Source organism: Mytilus edulis, chromosome 12, assembly GCF_963676685.1.
Source record: "Mytilus edulis chromosome 12, xbMytEdul2.2, whole genome shotgun sequence".
NCBI classification, from domain to species: Eukaryota; Metazoa; Mollusca; class Bivalvia; order Mytilida; family Mytilidae; genus Mytilus; species Mytilus edulis.
This window is the reverse complement of record NC_092355.1, coordinates 19,277,946-19,296,544: the sequence shown is the minus strand read 5'-3', so window position 1 is coordinate 19,296,544 and position 18,599 is coordinate 19,277,946. Positions and strand designations below refer to the sequence as shown.

The following is an 18,599-nucleotide window of genomic DNA, read 5'->3' as shown; positions in this document are numbered from 1 at the left end:
CAACCACAATCAACCATGTCTGGCAAGCTTATATACAAAATTTTAAAAACATATTCAAAAAATTAAGATAGAATTATCTGACAATAGCAATCACCGGCTTCTGTGGCAAGTACCTATATGGGTAAAAAAGTTAATCGCCACCTAATCAAAGCATCAGCTCAATTATTCACAAATTTTACATAGTGCATGTAGTGTCCAACTACTGATATTTTACAATATCTTTTCGAAGAAAACCCGTGTTGTTCTATTGTATAGTTTCTGATTATTGTCACTTTTCCATATACAGTTCTAATAATTTGTACTCTTGTATTAAACTGCCACACGAATTACTGAGCGACTAAGCAGATTTAGTGGGATTAATTTTATTACACGTGTCTCTTCTTTGTGATATGACCAAAAACCTGTCTTTAATTTAATGATATGACCAAAAACCAGTCTGTACTTTGCTGATATGATGAAAAAAAAAAACCAAAAGATTATTTAATAATAGAAGCTAAAAATTATTGAACAATGCATTCAGATAATAATGTTACTGTTCCTTCATGTACAGAATAATAATAAATTTGTGATTCAGAGTTTAAATAGTACCGAATCCACATCCTCGGCTAGACTTATAACTAACATGATTCCAGATTTAACATCAATATCTATTGATTGAGGAGTTTTAATTCCATTATCTTGATTTAATATTGTCCTGCATGATTTGCCATCATGTGAAACTACCACTATTTTATTACTTTTTCTGCAAGCAACATAAATAAAGCCGTTTTTATCTAATGCACTTCCTATTGGTTCAACAATGTCAATGTGTTTAAATGTCCAAAGCATTTCTCCACTCAGTTTGTAGCAGCTTATAGTGTTATTCAAAAAGTTAACGCCGATAATATTTCCCTTGACCAATGATACATGATGTTCATAAATTCCTTTCAAGATTTGTTTTGATTCGTCTAGAAGGTTCATGACAGTGACATTTCTGTTAGAAGGCATTGCAATGACCAGAACTTGACCATCACTTGAAACTCCAGAACATTGCTCTGTAGGAAAATTAAAATTTCTGTCAACCAGACTTTTGCCTATATCAACAAGGGCCACTTCACATGCATTATAAAAGGAAACAGCTACCGTTCTATCTTTAACAAAACAAACACTGTCAGGTAACTCTATAAATGACACAATAGATCTGATGAATGTCCCATCATTTCTAAACATTAGCAAACTCTTCCGAACTGCATCAAGAACTAAACAATTGCCATCAGATAGTATGCAGCAATCAAAAAAACGCTTTCCTTGTCCTTCTGGCACTTTGAGAGTGTTTGAAAACGATGGTTTTATTTGATCTATCGTTGGAATAGGAACTAATTGCTGAGCTTGATTGTTCCTTCTCTCATTTGCCAGACCATTATAAGGACGTGTGTCAACTGTTATTTCTCCAAATGATTTGACATCAAGTAGAATGGAATCAAGATCAGGTGAAGTTGTCAAATGCAAGTTACGTTCGTTCAAATCTGTACCACGCTTTAAATCCTCAATGTAGTTTCCCTCTTGTGATGTTACTTTCTCAATTTCTTTTAGACCAACGTAAGTTTGAAGATCAGTTGCATATTTTGTCATATTTGAAAATTCGTTTTGCAATTTCCTAATCTGTTTTGCTCGTTTATCCACTTGGTGTAAGAGTGTTTCCAGTTTAGATTTCAATTTTGAATGTTTAGTTTCTAGATCTTTAAGAAGTTGTTGTTCTAGTTTGTTTAGGTGATCATCGATGGATTTACGCATTGATCGGATACTCTGAATTGCCTCGGTTTTCCGATTTGCATTTGTACTTATTCTTTTTCTCAAATATTCCATTATATCATCAAAATTTTCATTCAGATCCTTCACATCTTTTTCAAGTAGACAAACCGCTGCTGATGACTTGACTTGTTTAAGAATTTCAGGCAACGGCTTCATGGTCTGACATGACTGATGTTTATCTGTGGTACAATGTACACAACAGGCGCAAGCGTGGAAAGAGCAGTACAGTTCGAATTTTTTGCCATGGATTTTACACAGATTGCTCGTCGCTTTTATAAATGAAGGCAATCCATGATAATTCTCAGCTGATATTGTTTTATGGTCTTTAGATGTTCTAGACCTTCTATGATGCTTCTCACATTCTACACACAGGAAGACATCGCATTCTGTACACCACGTGACTGCATCAGTTGTGACGTTATCCTCTTTACAAAGAGTACATAAGTCCTTACTTGGTGATGCCATTTTTTATTATCATTTCTGAAAATAAAGTAAATACTGACATTTGTTTGACTCATATCACAATTTGAAATCAGTCACATTACACTTGATCTGCAGTCAGAAACTCACAAGACTTGCAAGATTAAATATAAAATAAATTGATTGACAACAAGACATTCTCAATACATATCTTGTTTATTCAGCAAATATGATAAAAAATAAAACAAAACAGCTCACTGTTAACACTGTTGTATTAACTATGCGCTAGAAGGGAAAAAATGCTGTCCGAAACTAATAAATCGACTGAGAAAAAAAAGTCCGGGCTACATACTAAAACTGAGGGAAATACATCAAATATAAGAGGGAAACAACGACACAACAAAAACAAAACAATAAAATGTAACACACACAGAAACGAACTATACATTTGACAAAATCCGATGAGAATAACAAATAAAACTAAATACATGAATTTTGGATAGAAAAGTACCGTGTCACGTCTTTTAGCAATGCGAATTCACACTCAAATATAAGAGGAGAACAAAGACACAACAGAAACACAAATTTAAAATGTAACACACACATAAACGAACTATAATATAACAATGGCAATTTTTTTGACTTGGTACAGGACATTTTTAGAAAAAAAAATGGTGGGTTGAACCTGGTTTTGTGGCATGTCAAACCTCCCGCTTTTATGGCAATGTTAAATATAAAATGACAACATTACATGGCAGGACTATAGTACAAATAAACGGGAGAACATATAGGACAGAGAAACACACGAGTAAAAACTTTCAAAAGGTTCCAGGTGTAACATTTAATACGCCAGACGTGCGCGTAGTTCACTTACCATTGACGCTCAGATAAAAAAAGTTCGAAAGCCAAATCAAGTACAGAGTTGAAAATTGTTAAAAATGATATCCAAAATGGCAAATACTACGACATAAATGGTAAGTTGGGGAATATCCATCGAAAGATTTGAAAAACAAGCAAATTAGTTGGAAATGAGGATTTTTTTTAGAATATACAAAAAATGCAATGGTTACCAACCAATCAAAATCCGGCATTCTTATATAAGGTGTGATTAGAATAAAAATACAATACGTGAAAAATAGGAATAGAAAAGGAAACAGAAACCAACAGACATATCAAAAATATGGCAGTATTTTATTGAGTTTAAAGCTATTCCAGATTTTCTGCTAGGGTACAATAAAAAAAATTCGAAAATATGATAAAAAAAATTTAAAAAGTAAAAGGAATAAGGTGGTTTAAATAGAATGCTGGTAAGACTATTTTTTAACTATTTTATTTGACATGGATTAAAATAATAGATTACTTCATATTTGAAATAACACACTACTAAGCATATAGTTGCAACTGTTTCATCCGTGCTATCCGGCACTTTGAGTTTTGTTTAGCTATTACAGTTTCTATCAATCGATCATTATCTTTATAAAGTAAAGAAAAAAAAGTCGATATTTAATAACAGTAGATTTTTACTGAGTTATCCAATAGTTTTAGTAGGTTGTCATATTTTAGATATTGTATAAGAGATAATGATTACCGTATACATATTCAACCAATTCATTTGGTTTATAATACTCTTCGAGACAATTTGCAAATATTCGTCAGTTTAGGTCATTTACTCCTTTAAAGGTCATCCAATAGACCACTTTCGAGTTCATCCGTCACCGGAAAAAACTCTTCAATTATACGCGCCTTTATGACGTCATGTACCAGATAGAGGGGGTCGCCTGTATCCCTGCACTTTAACGTTCATCAAGCGTCTTAGTGATCGTCATTGTGCAGGATAAACTAGAAATAATGGTTGTTCTATAGGTACTTAATGATAATTCCCTAATGACAGCAATGCTGATTGTCAATATTAAGAATTCAAATTTTCCGAATAACTCGTACGATATAGAATTATAGTTTTCCAAACACTCGCTCAATATTGGAATGGAAGTGACGACGCCCCTAAACGCACAAATGACGTTCACTAAAACCAGAGTTTTTGACGGAATTGCATCGAACTCGAAAGTCGTCTATTGTTTTGCTCGCTTGATATTTTTGTAGATCTTGTATGGGTGATTAATTTATCTGTTTATAGTTTCTTCCTATTTATCATAATTATCGATATAATTGTCTAAAAGAGCCCATTTCTCTCACCTGGATCAATGAGCATCTACAACAATTACCACCCTTAATAATTTCAAATTAAAATATGATTTTTGACTTATATTTCTTTTCTCAAAACACTGAAAAAGAACAAACACCAGGTACTCCTATTCTACATTTAGATAGTACGTTGATTAAACTTGATCAACGCTTCCGGTGGACACAAGCAATAAAGCAATTTTGTAATATTGGGAGTGGCAGGCAATGTTAGCCCATTTCTAGATCTTCTGTTGTTGATAATTTTAATTAACTGCAGATTCTCTCTTATATTCATAGTTTTCCTAACTCTGAATCAGAAGCAGCAGACTTCATATACTAGATATTTGACACCAAATAAAAAGTAAAATTTTTCCGACAATAAAATATTAAGTACATGTACAGAAAAGGAATGTATCAATGATAACTAATGTCAACACAAACATGGCTGACTGCTGGGCTGATGATACCATATGAGATGAAACGTCCACCAGCAGTTGGATTTATTTTGTAAAATATTGATATCATTTTAAAAAGAACTCTGCAAGTTGAGTTATTATAAATGCTTTTTCACTATCAAGGGTAAATGTTTACATTGACTATGTAATATGACACATTTCTAATAAAAAATCATATATAAATGTCATCTTAACAGTGGTAGATACAAACAGATTTCCAATAACAGTATAATAGGTCAAAAGTTATACTTTTTGTAAGGAATACTTACCCTAGTAACTAAGCTCGTATGGGTTAATACCAAAATGGCGTATAGGGAAGTAAAATGTCCAATATCTGTGTGATTTACCTTACTATTTATAACATATAAAATTTAAATGACAATTAAGGCTACCTTTTAACTTCAATAAAAGTCTGAAGCCCTACATTTATTTCCTTTTAAATACACCGAGTCGCACTATTATATTGTTGATGTAAATATCCTTTGGTTTTATGAGTCTTTGTTTACTCCTTGGTTTTGATAGAAATTGTCTTTAATAAATCAATGCATTAAAATGTAGGAGAACAAAATCAAAAACAAAGAGTTGTGGTAGTATTGTAATGGCGGACTATCCTTTATAGTTGAAATGACAAATATATAAGCAGTTATAGGTAAGTAGACATGATTTAACCATGAACCTATAAAGATTTCAACATGAATAATGTGAAACCATTAAAAGAAGAAAACAAACTAACTCATTTAACTGATATATCATGTTTTTGAGGGGTATTAGTGAAAATATTCCTCTGTAACATGATATATCTGTTAAATTACACCGAATAGATTTTGGTTGAAACTATCTGTACAGTTGAAGGGGAACATTTTCGTACTAGTAAGATATAATCCATTAACATGTTTATGTATGATTTGGAGGATAAGTAGAGACAGTCAAAGTACAGCGGGAATTATACATGTACTAATGCGCATGAGCGCTGTATCCATGTAACGTCATATCCGAATAATTTTGCCGGGAAGAGGCCCGAGATTGGAAAAAAAGATATACAAAATGGCAAATACACGGCACAGAGAGGAATTTGAGGCATATCCTCCGTAAGAGGCGAAAAAAACCATGCAAATTCCTTGGAAAGTAGGGGAAAAGAAACAATATACGAAAAAAAAACTATGGCTACAAACCAATCAAAATCCGACATCTTATATAAGATGAAGTTATGATAAAAATACATTTTATGAAAAATAGAAAAGGGACCAGAAGACAACAGTTGAAATCATAACAGGCTGTTTACTTGCAACATACATATATTTAAATATAGCTGGGTTTATTGATTGTAATGTTGTTCAAAATCTCCTGCAAGGGTACAATAAAAAGAACCCCAGCAACAACCAATTCGAAAATATAATAAAAATTAAAAAACAAATTAATAATATGGTTTGTTTGATTGCTGATAAGACAACTATTCTTAAGTAACATGAATTAAAACTATAATTTAATTTAAAAAAAGAGGGACGAAAGATACCAAAGGGACAGTCAAACTCATAAATCCAAAACAAACTAATTTAAGTTTGGATTAATACACAACTAAGGTTGTAAATTTTTCATCAGTGTTATACGGCACTTTGATTTTTGTTTAGCGATTATCAGTTTCTACCTTTCGATTATACTTTTGAGATAATTTTATTTAAAACATTGTCATTTAATGGCTGCAGATTATTTCAGGAGTTATCCAATAGTTTCAGTAGTTTGACATTTTTGTAGATATTGTATAATTGATCATATTTGTAGTTACATATTCAACCAATTTATTCATGTTATAATACTTTTTTCAGACAATTGGCAAATATTTATAATTTTAGGTAATTCACTCCTTTATAGCGGTCATCCAAATGTTTTGATCACTTAGCATTTTTGCAGATTTTGTATGAGGATCTATTTCTTTGTTTATAGTTCCTTCCTATCCATCTATCATTTTTATCGCTATATATATATATATAAAAGAGCCCGTTTTGCTCACCTGAATCAATGTGCATCTACAACATTAGTCACCCGCAATCATTTAAGACTAGAATATGATTCTTAACTTAAATTTCTTGTCCCCAAATGCCGAAAAAGAACAGGTACATCAGGTACTCCTATTCTACATTTACATTGTACGTTGAACTGTCAAACTTGACCAACACGATCAACGCTTCCGTTGGGTACAAGCAATAAAGTAATTGTGTAATATTAGTAGTGGACAGACACGTTCGGCAATGTTAGCCCATTTCTAGATCTCATGTTGCTGATAAATGTAACTAGTTACAGATTCTCTCATATTTTCATAGTTGTCCTAACGATGAATCAGAAGCAGCACTCTACATGCATTAGATATTTGAAACCAAACAGTTGGAACTTTCCACCAATAAAGTACAAAGGACATGTATAGGAAAATAATGTGTCGATGTTTACTAATGTCAACACAAACAGGGATGACTGCTTGGCTGCTGACACCATCGGGGACGAAACGTCAACCTCCCGAATTTATTTGTGTAAAATATTGAATTATGTTTTAAAAGAACTCTAAAATTGAGAATGGAAATGGGGAATGTGTCAAAGAGACAACAACCCGCAAAAATATAAAACAACAGCAGAGGGTCACCAACAGGTCTTCAATGTAGCGAGAAATTCCCGCACCCGGAGGCGTCCTTCAGCTGGCCCCTAAACAAATATATACTAGTCCAGTGATAATGAACGCCATACTAATTTCCAAATTGTACACAAGAAACTAAAATTAAAATAATACAAGACTAACAAAGGCCAGAGGCTTCTGACTTGGGACAGGCGCAAAAATGCGGCGGGGTTAAACATGTTTGTGAGACATGTCTGTAGGTTGAAATGAATTATTAATGCATTATCACTATTGTTCAAGGGTGAATGGTTGACATTGACTAAGTAATATGATACATTTCTTAATAAAAATTATTTAAAATGTTATCTACACATTCGTTGTTACAAATAGATTTATAATAACAGTCTAAAATGTTATACTGTTTGTAAGTAATGCTTACCTTAATAACTAAGGTCGTATTTTAAAACACAAAGTGTATAGGTAAAAAACATGTCGAATATCAATGTCATTTACCTTATTTTTTATAACATATAAAATTTAAATAACAAATTATGCGGTTACCTTTTAACAAAGGTTTAAAAAACACCGATTCGCACAATTAGACAAACAAATCAAATTTCGATTATAAATATATAAATAGTATTATAAGTGTGAAAAAAAACGACCGATACCATGGAACAACAAAGTCGTCAGTCGAAGATATAATATTTAAGCATAAAAATATAGTTTATACAAAAAATGTTTATTAAGATACTCTGATTTTGAATGTTCAAAAATATTCAAATGAAATTGACCCGTGTTAACCATTGAGGGATGATCAGGTTTCGTATTGATCACATGGTATATCTATCTATTGCAAGTTATGAGGTTAGATATGTATTGGTGATTACTGACTTATTGACTTGTTGTAATCATGCTTTCTGATGTCTACATATTTTACTTAGTATCATTCAATATACAACAGAAACCTGTAAAGTTAAAACTGAAAGATAAAACTATTAATTGATTAAGTGTCAATGTGTGTACTTATATTTTTGGAATTAAATATTTTGAAATTCAGGGCAGATAAGTAATTTGAATTCGATAGGATAATTTTTCTTTAAAAACAAAAGTCGGTAACACCCTGTTTATTTGACAAACTGTTTTTTTCATTGATAATAAGCCAATTCTATCAATGACTGGATAAAAAAACTTTTTTTTGAAGATAAATACTGTTATAACTACTGTTAATTGTTCGTACTTTTTCAAGAAACTTTACTCTCTTTATTTGATGAGAACAATTATGTTGAAGGGTGTCACCTTTACCAACACACCCTGAATTACAGAATTGCTCTACATCAGCAAAAGCGACATTTAACTGGGTCCTCTTGTGCATGTTGTGTGCATGTAAATTTACTAAATCTCATATATACCATTGATGATAGAACTTTGAGGATTTCATTATGCTGGATATTAACAACATATGACAATAGTCCTTTTTCCTATTTACTCTTTTGATGAGACTATTGTACAGATGATATAGATTGAAGTTACACCATAAGACAGGCATGGCTGTTATTTGTTCAATCTTCAAAATACATCAGATAATTTCCCCTTGCCATTATCTCCATTCACTATTTTCAATGATCACTGATATTTGAAACACATGTTGTGTTAAGAGTCATTGTTTCAGGAATTATTTTACAAAAATAATTTATGTAAATCCTGACAGAGAATGGAATACAAATTACAACTAGACATATAGACATATAATAGTTCCGACTTAGTGTTCAAACAACCTTAAAAGAATTCCTGACCAAAACACTCTTAATTCTGGACCCTCTTTAGCTATGGGCATCAGCTAAAACTCTGTTTATACACGTATTGAAACCAAATTTGCATTTCGTTCAGGCATGGTGTCCACAGATTTTTTTTTGGTAGAAAAATGTAGACCAAATACAAGTACTAATGAACATTGCATGTGTTACTGTATTTAGAACATAAAAAGAGTGGGAAATTATTGCATGTAGAATGATTGACTGTTGGTTGCTTAACGTCCAGTGGCATAGATTTAGATATAATAGATACAGGAAAGTAATTATGCATAGGGATACACGAAAATATTAAAATGAAAATTGAAATATCAATGAAGTACATTGACCTCATTTAAATGAAATGTGAAATACGCAGAAAAGTCTGGTTAGATCTACGTTCAGTGTCAAAATGACGGACATATAGCCTATAGGGCTTTTTATAAATACACCATTACAGTAGTGTCCGAAGTTAATATTTCATAGTGATGTTTTATTGAAAAACTTTTGAGGTCTGAATAGTAGACTTACATCATAATAGTAAATTTGTTGGATTTTATATTTTCTGAGCTATAGAATTCTGTAAAAAAAACTGAAGAAGCAATTACAAATATTTAACATTCAACCAATACTTTTAAAAAATTGATAAGATGTTACTGTTGACAAAATGGTGGTCAAGCTTGATAATGATTTGTGTTTGTTTTGTTCGAGAGTTATGGTCTATGATAAATAGGTAAATGTGCATGGAATTAAAAGTAAAACAACAAATGTACAAAACTCCAAGGAAAATGCAAATCAGGTAGTCCTTTATCAAATGGCAAAATTAAAAGCTCAAGCATATCTTTTGAATCCTCAACGCTCTTCAACTTTGTACTTGTTTGGCGTTATAAATATTTTGATATGAGCGTCACTGATAAGTCTTATGTAGACGAAACGCGCGTCTGGCGTACTAAATTATAATCCTGGTATCTCTGATAACTATATATCAAACGATGGAAATCAACTGTCATATTCGTGATTTAGTACAGGTATTACCGTATGTGGAAATTGGTAGAATGTGACAGATTTAAAAAAAAGCACGAACTGGCCGTTTAAAATACAAAAAAAACCAGTTTGCTGTCAATTTGACATCTCATTCCTGATATATTTATGGGATTTAAATAATTGAAACAAATTATAAATCTTGAGAATGAAATTTTTATAATTATATCATATATATTTGTATTTGTATGCAAATCTTAATCACCTACAAAATCATGTAAAATGTATGAGAAATATGTATGATAACTGATTATTACTGTACAACATTTCATATTAATAAGAAGAAAAAAGAAAGCAGCCAAATTTTATGATCAGGAAAAATGATAATTCGTTTTTTTAAGGAGCAATGAGATAATTCACCTTCAGTTAAAGGACTAGTCATTCAGACAATTGTGTCTGTCTTCAGTGGAACAGAGATAACAAAAGAGGGGCGAATGATACCAGAGGGACAGACAAACTCGTAGATTGAAAAATAAACTGACATTCCCCTGGCTTAAAAAGAAAAAGACAAACAGACAAATAGTTGGAGTGATCTTAGATGCTCCGGAAGGGAAGGCAGATACTGCACCATATGTAGAACTTATCGTGTTGCTAACGTTATAAACTGTGCAAACGTTTAAGGTTGTTGTCATTTGGATAAAAAAATCCAACGTCTACACAATTGACTTCTTTTATTGTAATATAAGACATAGATGACAAGTATTAAAAAAGCGGTTAAAAAGGTCACTTTTACAAATTGTGACTTGGATGTAGAGTTGTCTCATTGGCACTCATACAACATATTTTACATCTTTTGCCTTTTTTTTAAGATAACAGCAGTTAAACATAGAATGTTTTTTTTTTTTTTTTTTTTTTTTTTTTTTTTTTTTTTTATCTCAGGACATTTCATTTGAGACATATGTGAAGAAATGATTTTGTTAAACTGTCTTTAAGATATAACTTAGTGATAAACACGAACAAAAAATGTTCTGTTACTTAATTAGAATTGGCAGTTATAAAAGATATTCATGAATATTTCAGTCGTTGGGCTAAGTTTCTGATGCTGACCTTGTAAAGAGCCTATTGTGTCACAAAATATTTCGAAAAACGTCACATAAAATAGCAGAACAAAAATCAGGCTCTCAAAGCATTTTGAACAGATCTATTATGATAAGGAGGGGTATTTTTTGCAAATCCTCCCCTCCCCTATAATATGATATATCTGCTTAATTACACCGAAAGATTTGTATTGAACTCTCTGTAAAGGTGTAGATAGATCTTTTTTCTAACTTGTAAGCTGTAATTATCTTTATGCGTAATGTTAAGGATAGCTGGATGTTATCATAGAACCGCGGGAATTATAAATGTTCTAATACGCGTAAGTTTGCTTTCTTTATGTAACGTCATATCCACAAAATATCGGCTGGAAGATGCTCGCGAGGGTTAAAAGAAATATCCAAAACGGCAAATACCATGGTTTTTTAGGCATATTCACCGGCAGTGTAAAAAAAAGGCAAATTCGTTTGAAATGATGAAAAAATGTCAGAATATGCGAAAAATACACTGACTACCAACAAATCAAAATCTGGCATACTTATATAAAGTGTAATTAAGAAAATAATCATTCAGGATCGTGAAATGGTTATAAAAAACCAGGCTCACAAAATATTTAGAAAAAGATAGACTCAAACCTTTTTTGGAAACGACATCTTATGTAAGAATCCTGGGTTTTTATTGGTTGATAGCCAGTTTATTTTTCACCAATTTGCTCTTATGAAATGAATATTGTTACTTTTTTAAACGCCGCCAGGGTATATGCAAAAACGGTATGCCTTTTTTTACCCTCTCTGCCGTGGTATTTGCCAAAAAATACTCTATCATCATCGTTTTTGAACGTTAACATTCGGTGTAATTAAACAGATATAACATGTTAAGGAGGGGTATTTGCGAAAAAATACCAGTCTTGAAAATGAATTTCCCTCGCCTTACGGCTCGCGAAATCTAACATTCTCTCGATTGGTATTTTTCGCAAATACCCCTCCTGAACATGATATATCTGTTTAAAACTCTGGCTCACAAAATATTTAGAAACAGTTTTATTCAACTGAATACATGATTACTCATTATTTGATAGGGGTCCATTGAAGTGTCAGTAAAAGGTATTCATAAAAAAAGTTTATTTAACAATATGTATAGTATAAAAAACATAAAAGCAAATATAATCTATACAAACAGATAAAAAAAAAGCACCAGGCACATATAAAACATACAACTGAAAAAAACCAAAGATTTTTAGCAAGTTTTATTAACAAAAACTGTTTACAAAATTAAAGTAGTGTTATGGAACAGTAAACATCAGCAGCTGTTGTGACAAATGTCATTATTAGTAGCATGACAACAGGCCAGAAGCAGCAAAAATTCAAAACTTTTGTAAGTAGATGCTAGAAATCAAAGCAGTTACGTTTAGGAATTTTTGGTCCTCAATGCTCTTCAACTTCGTACTTTATTTGGCCTATTCAACATTTTTTAATTCCATCGTCACTGATGAGTCTTTTGTAGACGAAACGCGCGTCTGGCGTTTATATTAAATTTCAGCCCCGGTATCTATGATGAGTTTATTTACTCTAAGTTCAGTAGTTTTGTTATTTTCCTTTTTTTCATATTCAAAATACAAACATTTGAGTTGATGAATATTTAAAAAAAATAATGTAATTATAAACAAATTGAAAAGAATTAGTTTAAGGAGCAGACATTTGTTATTCATTTATTCATTTGCAGGTGGAACAGCAAAATTTCGTATCATTGCATGACTCAAAAACGTTTTTGCATGGAGGAAAATATTTCATGTCCTAAAACGGTCAGGAAGACTTTTTATACAGTACATGTATAGCTGCAGTATATTTAAACATATGTTTATCATAACAATTGGTCTTACCCTTGGACCAACTAATAGAAAACTGTATCTTAGTATTTGGTAAATTTTGAACTTTTTAAACTTAAAGCATTAAAGAGCAATCTTGTTGGTTATCCTAAATTTCAATATTTTGTATCAGTTTTAATTCTTTTAAAACATAATTTTAAGACAGCATTGTGATTTCTAATGTTTCACAAACACGATTGCACAATTTAGATCTTTTAAAATAGTTACATGTGATTAAAATATTTCTGTAGAATTTGATGTTTTAACATTAATCACTTACTGATTATATATTCAAGTTTCTCTTTAATGTAGAAATGCATAGCGTTAATTTGAGAAACCTTTTGTCTGTGATTAGTTGAGTTACGAGTTTATCTGTATTAATGACCACAAAATTTAAGGTTCTCATGGGTTTATTGTTTTATAAATATATATGTAATGTGTAAAGAGACAAATATCTGATTATAAACGAATTTGTTTTGATATAATGTAAATTATTGAAATTGTCAGCTTCAATTCATTTCCTTGATGCATTAGGCAATATAACTTATTGCTATATGTTGGCACCAATCTGTATATGAAGGATCGTCAGTAAGACTTTTTTTTTCTAGATTCTGATTTGTTGTAATATTTAATCTGAATTGCAACCACTATACTAAATTATTTTTATTAACATTAATTTATATAGTTCGTTTGATTATATTCTAAATCTATGTATTTTATTAACAGCAAAAAGGATTCTGAAAATAGTTCTCCAGTTCAGATTTTGCTCACATTGAATCTTAACCCATGTTAATTGTCATGAAAAAATAACATTTTTCTAGTCAGTACAATGTACATACTATTTGATCTTTTCAGAGGTTGAAAAATAAATAATGGTATAAAGGGACAAAACGATTTGAAAGGTTCTTAAATGATAGTAAGCATGACTCTTTCAATGCAAACATGACACTGCGAAATTTTTATAAAACATATGTTTTAAAAATGTGATAGTTTTGCTTAAATTGGTCAAATATAAATGTCATTACAAATAGAAAAAAAAACAACGCAACTTAAAGAACCCCCTTCCATAGACTAAGTTGGTACAATAAATTACGTACAAAGTGATTTGTACTTTTTTACACTCGGGGTGTCAAGATTACCCAAAGAAGACTTCCATACGGTCGGTTTTTCATTTGATAAATTCTGACACCTCTCGTATCTGAAATCTTTGAAATAGGCCTTATCTTTAACTATAGGCAATGAAACAATATGATTTATAGGCAATGGAACAATATAAATCATACGCAATGGAACAATATAAGCTAATGTAAGAATATACTCTATATGTACTGTTAAATAAAGGCAACAGTAGTATACCGCTGTTCAAAACTCATAAATCTATGGACAAAAAACAAAATCGGGGTAACAAACTAAAACTGAGGGAAACGCATTAAATATTAAAGGGGAACAACGACACAACATTAAAATGTAACACACACAGCAACGGACTAAGCATTAGACAAAATCCGATGAGAATAAACCAAATACATGAATTTTGAATAGAAAAGTACCGTGACACGTCTTATAGTATACTCAAATATAGGAGAAAACAAACGACACAACGGAAACACAACGTAAAAATGTTACACATACAGAAACGAACTATGATATAACAATGGCCATTTTTCTGACTTGGTACAGGACATTTTTAAAGAAAAAAACTGTGGGTTGAACCTGGTTTTGTGGCATGCCAAACCTCGCACTTTGATGGCATTGTTAAATATAACATCAAAATGACAGCATAATAATACAGGACCACAATACAAACAAATAGGTGAACGTATTAGAAACACCAGAAAACAAAAGGCATCAGGTTTAAAATTAATTACGTCAAAAACGCGCCTCGTCCAAACAAGAATTACCAGTGACGCCCAGATATAAAAGTTCGAAAGTCAAAACAAAAGGGGTGGGGTACAAAGTTGTACAGCTCTGAGGATCAAAAGTTGAAAAAGGTTGTGCCAAATACGGCTAGGGTTTTCTGCTTGTGATAAGAACATCCTTATTATATAGAACAATTTATGCTATTGCAAACAGTAAATTTAATCAAATGAATATAAAAGATTTACATCATAAAACTGACGTCTTAACTAATTACAGAAAACAAAACCTGAATACATAATACATTGAAGACCAACACAGAAAATAGACACGCCCGACTCAGTGACAATATCGGTAATGGTGCAATACAAATTAAAGGGTAATGAGTAATATTAACTATACGTAATGACTCTATATACACAATAGGCAATGACAGAATATACACTTCAGGTAATGGTACAATACTAGTATTCATTATAGGCAATGGAACACTATAAACTATACGCAATGGAACAATATAAGCTATAGGCAATGACAGAATATACTCTCTATGTAATGGTACACTATACATTATAGGTAATGGTACATTATTCACTATAGGAAATGGTACAAAATACACTCTTAGCCATGGTACAATTTATACCCAAGGTAATGACTCAATATACACTCTAGGTAATGACTCAAATGTACAGTCTAGGTAATGACTCAATGTACACTCTAGGTAATGACTCAATATACACTCTAGGTAATGACTCAATATACTCTCTAGGTAATGACTCAATATACACCCTAGGTAATGACTCAATATACACTCTAGGTAATGACTCAATGTACACTCTAGGTAATGACTCAATATACACTCAAGGTAATGACTCAATATACACTCTAGGTAATAACTCAATATACAGTCTAGGTAATGACTCAATGTACACTCAAGGTAATGATTCAATATACACTCTAGGTAATGACTCAATATACATTCTAGGTAATGACTCAATATACACTCTAGGTAATGACTCAATGTACACTCTAGGTAATGACTCAATATACAGTTTAGGTAATGACTCAATGTACACTCTAGGTAATGACTCAATATACACTCAAGGTAATGACTCAATATACACTCTAGGTAATGACTCAATATACACTCTAGATAATGACTCAATATACACTCTAGGTAATGACTCAATATACAGTCTAGGCAATGGAACATTATAAACTAAACGCAACGGAACAATATACGCTATACGCAATGGAACAATATACACTCTAGGTAATTTTACAATAAGCATTATAGGTATTGACACAATATAAACTATAGTGTAATGAGTAATATGAACTTAAATAATGACTCTTTATACACAATAGCTATATAGGCAACGGCAGAATATGCAATATAGATAATGGTTGACCGAACACTATAGGTGATGGTTCAGTATACAATATAGGGTATGGTAAATTTACAATATAGGTAATTGACAATTTACAATATACATGATATAGGTAATTGACAATTTACAATATACATGATATAGGTAATTGACAATTTACAATATTGGGTATGGTACAATATACACTATAGGGTATGGTACAATATACACTATAGGGTAATGAGTTAAAACTAGAGGTAATGAGTAATATTTACTATACGTAATGACTCAATATACTCAATGGGCAATGAAAGAATATACACTTAAGGTAATGGTACAATTTACACTATAGGTAATGGTACAATTCAGAATATAGGTAATGGTACAATTCACAATATTGGTAATGATTCAATGAACACTAGCTATAGGACAATAAACAATATATTCCGACAATAATGTATTGTGCTCCATATATGGAATGAATTTAAATCTTGAGATTCAGAGTTTAAATAGTAACGCATCCTTACCATCGACTTGATTTGTAACTAACATTAATCCAGATTTCATATCAATTTCTACCGTGGTAGGAACTTCGATTCCATTATCGTGATTTAATATTGTCCTATTTGATAAGCCATCAGGCGAAATTACAACTATTTTATTACTATCCCTGCAAGCAACAAAAATAAATCCGTTTTTATCTAATGCAATTCCTAATGGTGTCTCAAGGTCCTTGAGTTCAAATGTCCACAACATTTCCCCACTCAATTTGTAGCAGCTTACTGTGTTATTTATAAAGTTGGTGCCGTATATATTTCCCATGACCAATGTAATATTGTGAAGATTGATTCCCCTCAATTTTTTCTTTGAATCGTCTTGAAGGTTCATGACAATGACATTTTGTGTTGTAGGCTTTTCTATGATCATAACTTGACCATCACTTGAAACGCAACCACATGGATGAGAAAATTTAAAATTTCTGATAACCTTACTTTGGTCTATATCCACCAGGGCCACTGCACACGACTTATAAAAGGAAACGGCCACTGTACCATTTTTAACAAAACAAACACTGTAAGGCTCCTCTTGAAATGACACAATTTGAATAAATGTTCCATCATTTGTAAGCACCTCTAGATTATATGAATGGCCCTTGTCATCACCTATACCGAGAGCTATTATATTACCATTAGGGAGAATGCAACAATCAACAAAACGAAATGTTTTTCCTGTAGGTACTGATAGAATTTTTGAGAACGATGGCTTTATTTGATCTATCGTTGGAACAGGAACTAAATACTGAGCTTGATCTTTCCTTCTCGTATTTGCCTTAACATTGCCAGGACGGGTGTCAACTGTAATTTCTCCAAATGATTTGACATCATGAAGAATGGATGCAAGAGAGGGTGAAGTTATCACAAGCAAGTTACGTTCGTTTAAATCAGAGCCACGCTTTAAATCCTCTATGTAGTTCGCCTCTATTGTTGTGATTTTCTCAATTTCTTTCAGACCTACATAGGTTTGAAGTTCTGTTGCATTTATAGTCATATTTGAGAATTCGTTTTGCAATTTCCTTATTTGTATGGCTCGTTTATCCACTTCGTGCAATAGCGTCTCCATTTCAGATTTCAATTTTGAATGTTGAATTTCTAGGTCTTGAAGAAGTTGCTGTTCTAGTTGGTTTAGATAATTATCGATGGATTGACGCATGGATTGGATAGTCTGAATTACCTCGGTTTTCTGCTTTGTGTTGGTACTTATTCTGTTTCTCAAATATTCGACTATCTCATCAATATTTTCTTTCAGATCACTTAGATCCTTTTCAAGGAGAGGAACAGCAGCTGATGATTTGACTTGTTTAAGGATTTCGGAAAATTGTTTCATGTTCTGACATGATTGATGTTGATCGGTGACACAATGGACACAACAGGCGCAAGCGTGGAAAGAGCAGTACAGTTCAAAATTTTTGTCATGAACTTTACACAGATTGCTAGTCGCTTTTATAAAGGAAGGCAATTCATGATACGTCGCAGCCGATATTGTTTTATGATCTTTTGATAATCTAGACCTTTTATGATGCTTCTCACATTCTACACACAGGAAGACCTCGCATTCTGTACACCACAGGACTGCATCAGTTGTGACGTTATCCTCTTTACAAAGAGTACAGAAGTCCTGACTTGGTGATGCCAT

General features: G+C 31.9%; 2 protein-coding genes across 2 annotated transcripts; both read right to left on the bottom strand.

Moving 5' to 3' along the window:
- Window positions 1-570: 570 nt before the first annotated feature.
- On the bottom strand, window positions 571-2,256 carry LOC139497490 (uncharacterized). Its single transcript, XM_071285718.1, has one exon. The coding sequence runs from the start codon at window positions 2,254-2,256 to the stop codon at window positions 571-573; it is 1,686 nt and encodes a 561-aa protein (XP_071141819.1).
- Window positions 2,257-16,904: 14,648 nt separating this feature from the next.
- LOC139497489 (protein wech-like) lies at window positions 16,905-18,599 on the bottom strand. Its single transcript, XM_071285717.1, has one exon. The coding sequence runs from the start codon at window positions 18,597-18,599 to the stop codon at window positions 16,905-16,907; it is 1,695 nt and encodes a 564-aa protein (XP_071141818.1).